The sequence below is a fragment of the Lepidochelys olivacea genome, assembly GCF_965140295.1.
Source record: "Lepidochelys olivacea isolate rLepOli2 genome assembly, chromosome: 14".
NCBI lineage: Eukaryota > Metazoa > Chordata > Testudines > Cheloniidae > Lepidochelys > Lepidochelys olivacea.
In genome coordinates this window covers 38,822,191-38,837,221 of record NC_140424.1, presented here as the reverse complement: position 1 = coordinate 38,837,221, position 15,031 = coordinate 38,822,191, and the positions used below count along the sequence as shown (strand labels likewise).

The 15,031-nt window shown below is 53.5% G+C and overlaps 1 protein-coding gene across 3 annotated transcripts; it reads left to right on the top strand.

The window, feature by feature from the left end:
* The first annotated feature begins 950 nt into the window (after window positions 1–950).
* LOC311530806 (uncharacterized protein) lies at window positions 951–11,800 on the top strand. Of its 3 annotated transcripts, none has more exons than XM_084647740.1 (5): window positions 951–1,278; window positions 2,907–2,994; window positions 3,544–3,670; window positions 5,177–5,290; window positions 6,511–11,800. In XM_084647740.1, the coding sequence occupies exons 2-5, from the start codon at window positions 2,971–2,973 to the stop codon at window positions 8,631–8,633; spliced, it is 2,388 nt and encodes a 795-aa protein (XP_084503866.1). In that variant the 5' UTR covers window positions 951–1,278; window positions 2,907–2,970; the 3' UTR covers window positions 8,634–11,800. The 3 variants fall into 3 exon arrangements, with proteins under 3 accessions (XP_084503866.1, XP_084503864.1, XP_084503865.1); XM_084647738.1 differs by having other exon boundaries at window positions 952–1,278; window positions 6,508–11,800; XM_084647739.1 differs by lacking the exon at window positions 951–1,278 and having other exon boundaries at window positions 2,855–2,994; window positions 6,508–11,800.
* Window positions 11,801–15,031: the final 3,231 nt, after the last annotated feature.

Sequence of the window (15,031 nt, the reverse complement as noted above, 5' to 3'; positions counted from 1 at the left end):
GGAGCAGAGCAGCACCAGCGTGAGCCAGAGAGGCGCAGCCCAGAGAGCTGAGCTGGAGGCAGAGGGAAGCTGGGGCTGGAGCAGTCCGGAGCCGGGTGCTGTGAGCAGCTGGGGAGAGCGAGGGGAGATCCTGGGCAGAGGAACCAGTGCAGGGAGACATCTCCAGCCAAGAGGGCTTGCAGGCTGGACTGGGAGGGGGGATCATAACACCAATGGGGGTGCGATGCTAGGAAGAAAGGTCCTGCCACTGAGAGCATCAGGGCATGAGGTCACCACCAGAGCACGTGTCCGACCCGCAGCATCCCTGCAGCACAGCCAGGGCCTGGGCAGGAGGCCTGGGAGTGGGACGTGTGAGGAACAGACTGTGAATTTTCCTTACATTTCAGAAGTGCCTGTTTGTGGTTCATCCCACAGAGCGGGGTGATGGTTTTTCCTTTAACCTTTCCCATTTTTTCCCTTAATTTGTTTTAATTTGTTGCTGTTTAATAAATTGTATTTGTGCTAAACTCTATGCAATGGTCAGGGAAGCATCCGGAGTGGGGAGAGCACCCTGGAGTAGGGATGCCCTAGCCCCTGTCCTGAGTGATCACAAGAAAATTGGGGATCGAGCCCCTCACGAATCCTGGGCCCAGCCTTGTCGGGGTTTCAGGGACTAGAGTGGAAGGGGAGTCCTGGAGAGCAGGCAGGCCTCTGGGTGAAGGGAGTGGGAGCGAGGACTCAGATCCTTCTGCTATTTGATTGGTATAAGCCAGGAAAGTTCTCCACCATATCGGGACCATTCCTCCGCTTACCTCTGTGCATGTTTACTGGTTTTTCCACAAGTTAATTAAGTATTATAGGGAAAAGTGTCAGAGCGGCCACCAGCGGGAGCTGCTGGCAACACTCTGAGGCCACCAAAAATTTGGTCATGAGAACCCCTGGGCTAGATGATCCTGATGGGCCCTTCTGACTGTAAAGTCTATGAGTCAACAGAAGCCGGACACAGAGAGGCGAAGTGCAGAGCGTGGGATATCGCTAGGACCCAGGAGCAGCTGGCTGGGAGGATCGCGGGGCTCAGGCCCGGCCGCAGGAAGTGGCTCGCAGCCGCTGCGGGGACTCTGGCTCCCGGCGAGATCCCCGCGCCCCGGCGGCTGGTGCTGGGAGCCCGGAGCCCGGGCTGCAGCCGGGAGAGGGGAACCTCCAGCCGGGCCCTGCCCGCTGCTCCCCGGGAGCCTCTCCCAGGGCAGAGCCCCCAGCCCGGCCCGGCCCCTGCCCCGGGGGGCCCCGCTCGGAGGGAAGGTAAGAGAGACCCGCCCCCCGTCACCCCGGGGCTGCTCCCCGCGGAGCCGGCTGCGATTCCCTGCCCCGGGCCCGGGAAAGCCGCCGCCAGCCCCCGGTGTGTGCGGGGCGGGGGGAACCAGCCCGGAGCGGGCGGGGGGCTGGGACTAGGACAGACACACGGGAGGGCCCGGGGGGGGCGGGGTGTGAGGGTAAGGGGGGATTTAGGGGGCAGGATGGGATGGGGGCGCTGAAGGGGGATGGGGCGATGCAGGAGAATGAGGGGAGACTTATGGGGCGGATGGGAACAGGGCTGCAATGGAAGGAAACTCTGAGTGGGAGGCACAGCGAAGGAAAAGGGGGGATGTGGGGTGGGGGGCCTCGGGGGAGACTTTGAGAGCAAGAGCAGACTGGGGAAGGGGGAGAAACCGGGTAGGGGTCGGGGAGAATGAGAGGAAGAGATACAAAGGCAGCTCCCCCACTCCATGGGGCAGGAGGGGGGGGGGATGCCCCACGCCGCAGCCAGAGGGGAAATCTTTTACTGCAACTAGTCAATGATGCTTTGGGGGTAGGTGGAGGCTTCTGCCTAAGGGCTCAGAAGCTACCCGGCAAATATCCAGCCCCCCCGCCCTGCTCCCAGTGTATTATTTTCAGACACGCTCATGATTTTGGGGTCTGTCTCCTGAGGCTTCGGGGCTGCCCAGGGCCCTGGTCTGATTTCCGGGCAGGAGTCAGATCTCGGCCACGCTGACCGGAGTCACTGCTGGCTCTGGCAAGGAGTGAGTGTGGATGGGCCGATGGGATCAGCCTCTGCCTGCCTGTCCCTGGGGGCTGCAGGGCCAGGACAGGGAGGCTCAGTCATGAGCTGCTGCCACCAGAAGGCTCCGATTATTGCTCAGGGAGAGGAGGCAGCTGGTGCCTGTCTCTCTCTGCTCCTGATATTAGAGCCCTTGAATTGAGGTCCCTGGGTCAGACACTGCTGCCTCCTCTGCCTGAGAGCCCAGACTGTGAAACTGCTGCTCCCCAGCAGGGTCTGTGCCAGGGACAGACCTTCATTAACCCCCCTCTCTGGGCCCAGCCCGGGTGGGGACTTTTGCTGGACCTGGAACTAGCCCCCTGGGGCAGCCCCAGGCTCTTCTGACACCAGCTCCTGAGCCAGAGACCTTCAGGTGATGGGGACAGGGCTGGGGCTGGGCAGGACAGTGACTCTGCACAAAGGGCCCCTTTCAGGGACCTGCTGATGAGTTTGTACCGAAGGGGGAGGGGCTCCCCATGGGTCTGGGGGTTCCAGAGCTGCTGTCCTCAGAGACACTGTGAGACTGACTCTCCTGGGAACAAGGGGAGGAGCTGGATGCGCTGCCCTCATCAGGGGATCATCAGGGGGAATCTCCCACATGGTTCCTTTGATTCTGCTCTTTTCTAGCATTTCTCTCAGAGACTCTGGCCCTGGGGGCATTTAAAAGTGTCTCAGGGGTTCAGTGCTGGTGGGAGGGGCTGGGTCTGTGTTGTAATAAAGTGACTGAGGGTTTTCCCAGCGTGGCAGAGCCCAGAGTGTCTGTCTGCAGGGAAGGAGCCTGGGGGGAGTTGGGGTGTGAAATGGACTCAAGCCCCTTCTGAAACCTCCCCCGTCGCCCCTCTCGCCCTGACAGGCTGAGGAATCCCGTCCACATTTTGCTCCAGATCGTCCTGTCTTCCAGGGGACAGGGAAGGGAAATGGCTGTGATGGAGCCAGCTCAGGTAGGGGATTTTCAGGGAGCTGCAGGGGGATTTGCTGTGGAGGGGGAGGGGTAGGAAACCCCCACGGGGAGTCAGGGAGGAGACAGGGTGTGATAATCCTCCTGGGACACATTCAACTTGGAGCCTGATTTTCTGAACAGGCCCATTGGTGAGGACGGGAACGTCCCCCCGTTTCTGAACCAGGAAACAACCCCTGGGCAGGGCTGGGAAAACTGACCAGACTCCCAGTGCTGGAGCCTGACCCCACTGGCCAGAGGCTGCTGTGAAATATACGAAGGGAAGCTGTCGGGATTCCTGTCCCTGCCCCCGGCTCAGAGCTCTGCTTCCCGTATCAGCCTGTGGCTGGCAAGCATGTGGGAAATGAGAAGACCCTGCCCTGCTCCGTGTGCTGGGGGGACAAGGAGCTCTCACCTCTGCGTCCCCTGAAGCCTTCTGGCTGCTCTGAGTAGGGTGGGGGTGGGATTCTGCTCCTCTGGGCCTCCTCCCCTGTCACTAGTGGGATTGTGGCTGGGGCAGCAGGCGCTGAATGGGGGAGACTTGTTGTTTCAGATGCCAGTGACCTTCGAGGAGGTGGCTGTGTATTTCACCAAGGGGCAGGGGGCTCTGCTGGACCCCGGTCAGAGAGCCCTCTACAGGGACGTCATGCAGGAGAACTATGAGACGGTGACCTCGCTGGGTAAGGGATTCCTGTGCCTCAGCTAATGGAAGCCATGGGGTCTGCGTGTCTGAATCTGGTCAGGTTCTTCCCTGGTCAGTTAGATTGGAGGAGGAGGGTCACGTAGTCCACAGCTCCAGGGTGAGATCTCTATAACCCATTCAAGGAAACAGGGGATTCAGACACCTAATGGACATGCTAATTCATCCCTGTTTTACCAGCTGTCAAGGGGTCAGAAGCAGGGTATTGCCCTCTCTGTATTATTTCTCCTTCACACACCATTCTGCTTGCTCCATCCGTGGGGAGGGTTGTAGGTTCCGTAGGCTTACAAATAGACAGGAGTTGAACACCTGAGCTGTGTGTGAAAGCAAGTCCCCGAGAGTACACCTATCCTGAGACCTCCTAGTGAGGGTGTAACAACACCCCCATCCCAGGATGTCTGCTTCTCCCAAGAAGTCTGAGTTACCACAATCCCATGTCGGGTCAGTTTAAACTCAGGGAATGTTCCTTGCAATGTTCCCTCTAATTTTTTCCATCCGTGTGCAGAATAAATTTTGTTATGTGTGGATGTGCGCCACCAGTAGAAACAAAAAACCAAGATATAATATATATTTTTAAAAAGTTACAATAGGGATAATTACTCCAGCCAGGACAGGTTAGATATTTTAGAACTAACAACTCAACAAATTACATTTAAATGTAAGAGAGAAATAAAAATTATGAAATGCATAGACCAGTCAGAACACTAAAATAACACGCTTTGAAAGAATAAATTTACAGAGAATACATGCGCATTGCAGGAAATATGAAGTAATAAACAACAATAACACAAGTATGTGTTGGGAGGTGAGTGTAAAAGACTGTGTTTGTGTGTGGAGAGACACACGGACTTGGTGTGCATGTGTGTTTGTGGAGACACTGTGCATGTTTGTAGGGACACACCGACTGTGCGTGTGTGTGTGTCTCGAGACACACAGACTGTGTGTGTGTAGATGCACGCCGACTCTGTGCGTGTGGAGATGCTGTTTGTGCGTGCGTGTAGACACACAGACGCTGTTTGTGTGTGTGTGTGTAGAGAGGCACAGGCTCTGTGTGTGTGTGTAGACAGGCAGAGATTGTGTTTGCTGGGTGCTGGGGAAGCAGACTCTGTGTGTGGGGTTCAGACCTCAGACCCTGTCCTGCTCACAGTGCTGAGCGAGGCTGTTCCGTCTCCCCTGCTGGGGTACAGGGATGGGGGGAAGGGGTACCCTGACATCAGCACCCCCCGGCCCCCACTCTGCACAGCCAGCAGGAGGGTCCCAGGAGCCACAAGGGCTCCAAGGCAGAGGGCTGCATTGTGGGGTGGCGGGGGAGGGAGGGCACCTCAATCCACGCTGCCTGCTGGATGTGAGTGGCTCTGGAGCCTAATCAGCTGTGACACTTCAGTCGCTCCAGCACGCAGCTTACAGGGAACGCAGGTTCCTTGTGTCAGATACTCTACCAAGACTCCATGCACCCTGACCTTGCCTGATTTCACCCCCTGCACAGGATTCCCCATTCCCAAACCTGACCTGATCGCCCGGCTGGAACAAGGGGAAGAGCCGTGGGACCCGGACCTCCAGACCGCCAAGGAAAAGGAGAGCCCGAGAGGCACCCGCACAGGTGAGCAGTCAGGGAAACTGACAGAGAAACTGTCTGGAGAGTGAAGGAAAAAGCTGGGACTCCCAAAATGTGCTGTGAGCGAGAGCCCTCAGTTCTGCCCCGTCTCACCCAGGTCAGGGCTTCAGTCAGCCTGCAATGTTCCCTCTAATTTTTTCAATCATGTGCGGAATACATTTTTTGTGCACCGAGATATGTGCCTATGTGCACTACCAGTAGAAACAAAAAACCTAGATATGATATATATTTTTTAAAAGTTACCATAGGGATAATTATTCCAGCCAGGACAAGTTAGGCATTTTAGAACTCACTACTCAAAGAATTAAATTTAAGTGTAAAAGAAATAAAAATTATGAAATGCATGGACAGTCAAAATACTAAAATAACACACTTTGGAAGAATAAAATTACAGAGAATATATGTGATTGCAAGAAGTACCAAGAAGTAACATCAACAATAATACAAGTAGGTGTTGAGAGGAGAGTGTCACACAGAGACTCTGTGTGTGTGTGTGTGTGACACAGAGACAGTGTGTGTACTGGCTGCTGGGGAAAGCAGTTCGCTGTCTGTTTAAGACACTCACTGAATGCTCTCTTGAGCCCTGTTGTCTACCTTCCCCAGCTCTGCGGAGATGTGGTACACGGGTAGGGGAGAGTGAGTGTGTGTGTGTGTGAGAGACAGACAGACAGACAGAGTGAGCTGGCTGCTGGGGAAATCTCAGAAACAGTGCATTGTCTCTTTAAGAAAGGCACCACCATTCAGACCGTATCAGCTCCGAGTCCTCCTGAGCCAGACTGTCCCCTCTGCCCTGCTCTGCAGAGATGGGGTATAGGGGGAGGTGGACACCCTGACATCAGCACCCTCCCGCCCCCGCTCTGCACAGCCAGCAGGAGGACCCTGGGAGCATCTGCAGGATGGAGCAACTTGTGGGGAGGGGCACCTGAACACATGCTGTGCCCCCAGCTTACAGGGAACACAGGCAGGTGTCCTATCATCAAGGCAAATATCAGTCAGAGCTTCCCACCCACCCTGTTAGCTGTCGGGAATTTCCTCCCTGACTTTGCTTCCCTGGGAGTGTTGGGGTGGGATGTGGAGGCAGAATCCAATGTCTCCATCTCCCCAACAGTCACTGTGTGGTGTTTTCCCTCTTTGCTATTCCCCTTTCTGTCCTTTCTCCCCGGCACAGGCAGTGACTCCTGTCTGGATTCTCTCTCTCCCAGCAGGTGAGAGGACAGTGAGTGAGAACAAGGAGGAGAATCCGCATCAGGAAGGGCCTGAGCAAATGGAACCCCAGGAGATGTTTTTGAGAAGAGCCGAAGGGAATTTTTCCCAGTGCTTGGAGCAGAGAAATGCCTGGGAAGATCGAGACAGATCAGAGATGCAGCTGGGAAACTATCCTGGGAAGAAACTGGATGAATCCATTCAACATGGCGGAGGATGTAAGGATCCCAAGGAAACCACAGACCAGCAGACAAGTCACAATAAAGAGAAACCCTACAATTGTCTTGACTGTGGGGAAAGTTTTAGCAAAAGTTCATCCCTTATTCAACATGGGCGAATCCACAAGGGAGAGAGACCCTATAAATGCCTTGAGTGTGGGAAAGGTTTTATTGAAAGTTCATCCCTTACTAAACATGAAAGAATCCACAGAGGAGAAAGACCATATAAATGCCCTGAGTGTGGGAAAAGTTTCAGTGTGAAATCAACCCTTAATACACATCAGAAAACCCACACGGGAGAGAAACCCCATAAATGCTTGGACTGTGGGAAAACTTTTGGTCAGAACTCATACCTTATTGAACATAGGAGAATCCATACGGGAGAGAGACCGTATAAATGCCTTTACTGTGGGAAAACTTTTAGTCAGCGCTCACACCTTATTAAGCATCAGAGAATCCATACAGGTGACAAACCTTATAAATGCCTCAATTGTGGGCAAAGTTTTGTTGACAGAACAAAACTTAATAATCATCAGAGAATCCACACAGGAGAGAAACCCCATAAATGCCTGGACTGTGGGAAAAGCTTCATTCAGAAGTCACAACTCATTATACACCAGAGAGTGCACACAGGAGACAGACCGTATAAATGCCTTGAGTGTGGGAAAAGTTTTAGTCAGAGCTCAAAGCTTATTACTCATCAGCGAACCCACACAGGAGAAAGACCTTATAGATGCCTTGAGTGTGGAAAAAGTTTTATGGAAAGTTCATCCCTTATTCGACATGGGCGAATCCATACAGGAGAAAGAGCCTATAAATGCCTTGAGTGTGAGAAAAATTTTACGGAAAATCGATCCCTCATTAAACATAGGAGAATACACACGGGAGAAAGACCCTATAAATGCCTTGAATGTGGGAAAGGTTTTATTGAAAGTTCATCCCTTACTAAACATGGAAGAATCCACACGGGAGAAAGACCCTATAAATGCCTTGAGTGTGGGAAAAGTTTCAGTGTGAAATCAGCCCTTAATATACATCAGAAAACCCACACAGGAGAGAAACCCCATAAATGCTTGGACTGTGGGAAAACTTTCAGTCAGATCTCCTACCTTATTAAACATGGGAGAACCCACACGGTAGAGAGACCATATAAATGCCTGGACTGTGGGAAAACCTTCAGTCAGCGTTCATACCTTATTAAACATGGGAGAATCCACACAGGAGAAAGACCCTATAAATGCCTTGACTGTGAGAAAGTTTTCAATGAGCGATCAGCCCTTATTCGACATGAGAGAACTCACATGGAAGAGAAACCCCATAAATGCTTGGACTGTGGGAAAAGTTTTATTCAGACATCACAACTTATTATACACCAGAGAGTGCACACAGGAGAGAGACCCTTTAAATGCTGTGAGTGTGGGGAAAGTTTTATTCAGAACTCAAAGCTTATTACACATCAGCAAATCCACACAGGAGAGAGACCTTACAAATGCCTTGAGTGTGGGAGAGGTTTTAGTCAGAGTTCAACGCTGATTACACATCAGCGAACCCACACAGGAGAGAGACCCTATGGATGCCTTGAGTGTGGGAAAAGTTTTATCGCAAGTTCAGCCCTTACTAAACATAGGAGAACTCACACAGGAGAAAGACCCTATACATGCCTTGAATGTGGGAAAAGTTTCAGTGTGAAATCAGCCCTTAATATCCATCAGAAAACCCACACAGGAGAGAAACCCCATACATGCTTGGACTGTGGGAAAAGTTTTAGTCAGCGTTCACACCTTAGTAAACATGGGAAAATCCACACGGGAGAGAGACCTTCGAAACACCTTGATTGTGCAGAAAGCTTCAATAAGCGTTCAGAGCTTACCAAACATGAGAGCATCCACAAGAGTGAGAGACCCTAGAAACAGCTTGACTGCAGGAAAAGATTCAATTTGACTTCACACATCAGTGATCCACACAACAGCGAGACCTCGAATGTGGGGGAAGCTTCATTTGGTGCTCCCGGCGTATCAGGCATTCACAAATCTACATAGGGTAGAAACCTCTGAGATGTCTCATTGTGGAAAAGATGCCAAGACGAACTAACTCCATACTGTACATCAGAGACTCCTCTGCACAACATAGAAACAGTGCCTTGATAAAGTGTGACCATAGTGAAAAATCCATTCCCTTGCTCCCACACACATCAGGGGCATTTGGCTCCCAATTATCCAGCTGCCCATTGCAGGAGTGAGGATAAAGCAGTAGCCGAGCATTTGCTGGTCAGTGACCTTCTGGCTCTGCCTGGTCTAAGCAAACCCCAGGCAGAGGAGGAGAAGCCCCCATCATCCCCTCCTGAAGTCCTGGCAGCAGAGCGATGGGCCATAGGTGGGGGAATAGAGAGAAAGAAACTCCTCCAGCCGCTCCCTCTGCCTGGCTGAAGTCCCCCCCCTCCCAGCCGGGATCCCTCTGCCATGGAGATGAGGAGAAGGACACTTGTGCCAGGCCCCACCTTCACTCTAGACACCTGTCCCCATCTTCCACCAGTCCCAGGGCTGGGCTCCCCACTTAACTGGAGCTACAGGGGGGAACTGCAGGGGAGTGTCCCTTGGGGCTGGTACTCCTCCCCTCCCCTCATCCCCCAGGGTGCTGGGCTCTGGGGAATCAACCATTAAGGAACCAGGCCAATGGGTAATGGGGAGGACACTGGGTGTTGAATGGTTGGGGCTGGTGGCGCTGGGAAGCAGGGGGAGCTGGGTGCTGGGGCTATCAAGTGTTTGGGGAACATGGGATAAGAGGAGAGGGAGAGCACGAGGCAGAGACATGCTGCCTCTCATCACTCCCTGCCCCTTCTCCCTACCCCCTCTGCATTCAGACAGCACCACTGAGCGGGGTGATTCCCACAGGGCCTTTTGTGGGTGGCCTGGAGATCCCACCTCTGCTTCCGCAGCATCAGCCTCTAAGCGTGTCTATGGTAGGAAATGTGGTCAGGATTAGACAGCACATCTTTGTGACCCTGCACCAGATTTCCTAGTGTAAACTCTCTCTCTCAGCATCTTATGTGTAAGGCTAAGATTTGTCTTGGATATTTTTAGTAAAGGTTATGGACAGAACAGGGGCAATAAAGAAAAATTCATGGAAGCCCGTGACCTGTCTGTGACTTCTACTGATAATCTCCTTGACAAAATGGGGAAGGAGAAGGCTCCAGCACCTATTGCTGCTGGGGCTCTGGGTCCCCTGTGGCTGGGCAGCTGTGGGGGCTCTGACTGCTGCTCTGGGGGCTCCCCACCCCCAGTGGTTCAGAGCTCTGGTGGCCCCTCGACGCTCGTGGCAGCTGGGAGATGCCGGGCCCCATCGCCCTTGGCAACTCAGAGCTCTTGAAGGCCGTTTGGTCACATACTTTGATATTAGTTTAGTTTGACAGAATGTAGGTCAGATTCATTGATGACTTCACAAGACAAATGATCGTTTGCCAGAATCGTCCTTTTTTTAGATTTTATTTTAATCTTTATCTGACCCTTTGTCATGAGATTTTTTTGTGTGGTTTGAACAATGACAGTGATCAGTATCTCTCAGCACAAACATTGATGGTGCAGATACATTCACAGTGAGCCCAAAATGGGGAATGAAGTTACTGCCTGATCCCTGCAGAGAGGTGAGGTACTGCCCAGAGGAGGAGAAAGGGTGGGACTCAGAGCTGGGAACTGCTGGGTTTGGTCCTCAGAGCCAGACGGCTGAGAACTGTGAACTCGCTGCATTAGAGCCAGAGAGCAACTAGACTTGGCCAGTGAGTTTCTTGTGAAGCTGCCCCTGAAATCTAAAGAACCATGAACGACACCCCAAAAAAGAATGATGCGGGAGGGGCAGCATCTCCCTATTGCTGAGATGCCAAGGTTGGGCGCAGGCAAGAAGGGAGCCGGGGATGTCAACAGACCTGGGCAGCCTTGAAGCCAGGCCGACCCCCTCACTGAGGCCAGAGGGAGATGAGGAACCTGACAGCCCAGCTGATCACCCCCCTCCCCATCTACCACAGTGTCCTGTGTTGAGATGACAGAGACTCTCTTTGCCCCATTCGCCCCACGCTACATCCCTCTTATGACTAACGTCCTGTGTCCCATGTTCACCGCTTGAGTATGGTTCTGATATATTGTGTACAACATATGCCTGGTGAGGGATCACTGGAAAACTTGTTTAATCCATGCTGTTCTCAAGCTGGGGCTTCCTTTGACTGGCAACATTGATTCCCTCCCCCCCCCCCAGCTGAGCGGGAGTCCCACCCCCGGCTGCGGCGGCTGGGGAGCCCGCAGGGACTGGGGCGCCGCGGGGGATTCCCCCCAGATGTAGGTTTCAGAGTAGCAGCCGTGTTAGTCTGTATTCGCAAAAAGAAAAGGAGGACTTGTGGCACCTTAGAGACTAACCAATTTATTTGAGCATGAGCTTTCGTGAGCTACAGCTCACTTCATCGGATGTGGCTTCCGGCTGGGTGTGGCAAGGGAGCACCCGTCGGCCGCTGCCAGAGCTTCTTCCCTGCAGAAGCCGCAGCGCTGCGTTCCTGCCCAGGTTCGGGAGCGGGCAATGGGCAGTTTTCTGCTGACTCCTTTTCAGGATCACAGGAGGGAGCCTAGCAGCGGTTCAAGGCAGTGAGCCCAACGGTCTGAACGTCTCCCTGTCGCTTTAAGCACGTTTCAAGGGTAAGAAGAAGGCAACGACACCCGCATTGCAGCCTGTGGTTCGGGCAAAGAGCCGCATCTCAGCTACACTGTGAGTTCAGCGGGCACATCTGGGCTGTCCTGTCCCCGCAGCGAGCGCTTTGTTAAAGCACTGTCTGCTGCTGGGAAACCACCACCTCTTGGGCTGAGAGCGCGGTAGGGCAGGTGGGATGTAGTCCCCTAGCTGGCTACGCTCCTGAAGGGGTAGGCCAACGTACCCCACCTGAGAATCTGGCCTCCAACTGAAGCAGAGACCGGATTTGAACAGGGAGTTCCCACCCCTCGGGGGTGGGGACGGCATCAACCCAGTGTTCCCTCTAATGTTTCCCACACACGTGTGTGGAATGAATTTTGTTCTGTGCACCAATATGGAGGTGATGTGTGACACGTCAACTTCATATCGGTGCACATAACAAAATTCATGTGGTAGGGGTGGGGCCGAGGGGTTTGGAGTGTGGGAGGGGGCTCAGGGCTAGGGCAGAGGGTTGGGGTTCAGGGGTTTGAGGGCTCTGGCTTGGGGTGCAGGCTCCGGGGTGGGGTCAGGGATGAGAGGTTTGGGGTGCAGGAGGGTGCTCAGGGGCTACGGCAGGGAGAGAGGACTCCCCCTAGTCCTCTCTCCCCACAGCAGCACCTGGGCTGTGGGGAGAGGCGCCTCTCCCCGCTGCGGCAGCTCTGGGGCTGAGGCCACAAGATAGGCACCTCTTCCCTGTCTGTGGGCACCCCTCCCCTGGCCGTGGCAGATCCGGGACTGGGTTGGGGCCGGGGGAGGGGCGCCTCGGCCGTAGCAGGCTCGGGCCATGGCTGAATTTGTGATGCCCAACCCCTGGCCGCAGCAGGTCTGGAGCTGGGTTGGGGCCGGGGGAGAGGCACCCCTCCCCCAGCCGCGGCAGGTCACAGCTTGGCGGGTTCCCTGAGCACCTACATGGCACTTAAATGTCTGCTGCATGGCCATGCAGCTTACAAGGATCTTAGCCAACCACTGAGCTATAGGATACTTTTGTATGGGTTTCTCTCAGTCTCTCTTGTAAAAGCCATTCCACTTCATTTAAATAATTAAATATTAATTGGGTCAGAAACCAAGCGCCAATCATTGTATAGTGCAGAATACCCAATGCTCTGGTGCTTAGGGTGTTTTAAAGATGGGGAAACTGAGGAAAGCAACTTGTTCTCCATACACATTAACACAGCAGCGGAACCTGGACTCAAACCCAGATCTCACTCCACAAACACAGCTCTCTCTGCCAAATCATTCTGGAGACGGAATGCTGTCCATCACTGCTGAGAGGAGATTTACACACTGGACAGAAAGGGTCAAACTTTCCTCTTATTTACAGCGGTGTAAATCTGAAGTAAATCCATATCAGAAGTTAGCCTCCTTGTTCTTGCGCTGGGGTAGCTGAGAGCAGAATGCAAGCCCATAAAACATAGAGCGAGAGCCCTTGCACTACAGAGACAAACACTCCGAGGATTAGGATTGGCTGTAACTCCTAGCTAATGGATGGAGAGGAAAACATACATTGCAGATGGATGGATAAAGGAACAGAGAAATCCCAGCTGGACTTAGCCTGCAATCGCCCGAGGGTAGCTATTGCATTGCCCTCTTGTTTGTACAGCACCAAACACGCTGTCACAAAAATCATACTAAGACCATAAGAACAGCCAGACTGGGTCAGACCAAAGGTCCATCCAGCCCAGTGTCCTGTCTTCTGACAGTGGCCAGTGCCAGGTGCCCCAGAGGGAATGAACAGAACAGACGATCATCAAGTTATCCATCCCCTGTCACTCATTCCCAGCTTCTGGCAAACACAGGCTAGGGACACCATCCCTGCCCATCCTGGCTAATAGCCATTGATGGACCTGTCCTCCATGAATTTATCTAGTTCTTTTTTTAATCTTGTTATAGTCTTGGCCTGGACAACATCCTCTGGCAAGGAGTTCCACAGGCTGACTGTGCGTTGTGTGAAAAAATACTTCCTTTCTCCACACCAGTCATGATTTTATAGACCTCTATCATATCCCCCTTTTCCATCTCTTATCCAATCAGTTACCAATCCATGAGAGGACCTTCCCTCTTATCCCATGACAGCTTACTTTGTTTAAGAGCCTTTGGTGAGGGACTGTTTTTTTAATAAAAGGACTGAAACTGCAGTTTCCATGCGTGACAGGAGAGGGAGTCTGAAACAGGCAATCTAGCACAGGTGAGCTGCTCTGATGCTCTGTGCAGAAGTTTGACACCTATGGAAATTGAGCAGGAATTTATAGAAGCATCAGAAACACACTTGAAGAGTATCTGTTTGTTTTATGGCATGTGTGTAAAATATTTCCCTGAATCAAGGCTCCATTGGTGGATCAGTCCATCATTGCAGACAGAGAAGAGCTGCTGTAGGCAGGCGCGGGGCTGTGCAGTGCTGTGATGCAGGTCCTGGGCTGGACAAGCCAGGATCTCAAAGCCACCCATACCCTACTTTGTAACCCATAGCAGATGGCTCACTCCATTTGTGATAACTTTGATCCCCGTGGCACCTCCCTGTCCTGGGGTTTCACCCTGTGCTACTGTCTAGCTGGGCATCTCCCCTTTTCTGAACCTCACTTCCTGCACCCTCTCCCTGATTTTGCCCATCTGCCCCCTTTTTCCCCTGTTTCACCCTCCTCTGGCCCCTGCAAAAATTCTGCCCATCCCTCTGATTTCCCCGCTTTGATTGTAGAACATAAGACCGGCCAGACTGGGTCAAACCAAAGCTCCATCTAGCCCAGTATCCTGTCTTCTGACAGTGACCAATGCCTGGTGCCCCAGAGGGAATGAAGAGAACAGGTGATCATCCAGTGATCCATCCCTGATTCTTCTGTCACCCCAGGCCTGGCCTTGGGGCTGGGGCGGGGCCCAGGGAAGCTCGCCAAAGGGGGCACCATACACAGGGTTTGCCTGATTCCCACCTGACCTGCCGAGAGCCAGCTGGGCTGGCAGAGCGGGCAGGCAGGCAGACAGGCGGAGCAGCAGCGTCTGGGGGAAGAGGGACCTGAGCTGCAGGGGGCAGTTTGAGGAAAAGTCAAGCCAGGTGACTCCTCCAGAGCAGGGGTGCCCCTCCTCCGGCCTGCTCCACGTGTGCAGCCCTTGCTGTTCCTGTCCCCCCTCCCCCCAGTTTCTTCCTGGAGCCGCCCCTGGCGACTCCTGACTTGGAGCATCCTCCTGTCTGCTGTGGGGGTGTATCGGTGGGGGGGGGGGTTGATGTCAGGGTGCCCCCCCCATGTACCCGGTTTCCATTTAGCTGGCAGCTGCTTGTGTCTGAACAGGCCTTCAGGCTCCTGACCCTGAGTGCTTTCTTAATGAGACAGCGTACTCACACACTCCCCTCAACACAACACACAGTCACATATGGGCTGTGCTGGGAGGCATCAGGAGCTGCTGCTCTCCTGCCCTCTCCTTATGCAGCCCACGTGGGGAAAGTGACCTGCACCCAGGGAGCCCCGACCTCGCTCCCCCGCCTCACAGCCCCCTAGGGGTGCACGGGGCAGAGGAGCACCAGTCCAGTGGGGGAGCGAGCAGCAATGCCAGCTGCTCCATCACTGCATCCAGGTCAGTTTCTCCATGTGGGTGCAGGAGGGGGATGCAG

What these genes read in the sequence shown, in the direction of transcription:
- LOC311530806 (XM_084647738.1), top strand. Translation starts at nt 2,971, where the DNA reads ATGGCTGTGATGGAGCCAGCTCAG. An exon ending in CTGTGATGGAGCCAGCTCAG is followed by an intron (nt 2,995 to 3,543) that starts GTAGGGGATTTT and finishes TTGTTGTTTCAG; the next exon opens with ATGCCAGTGACCTTCGAGGA. An exon ending in TGAGACGGTGACCTCGCTGG is followed by an intron (nt 3,671 to 5,176) that starts GTAAGGGATTCC and finishes CCCCCTGCACAG; the next exon opens with GATTCCCCATTCCCAAACCT.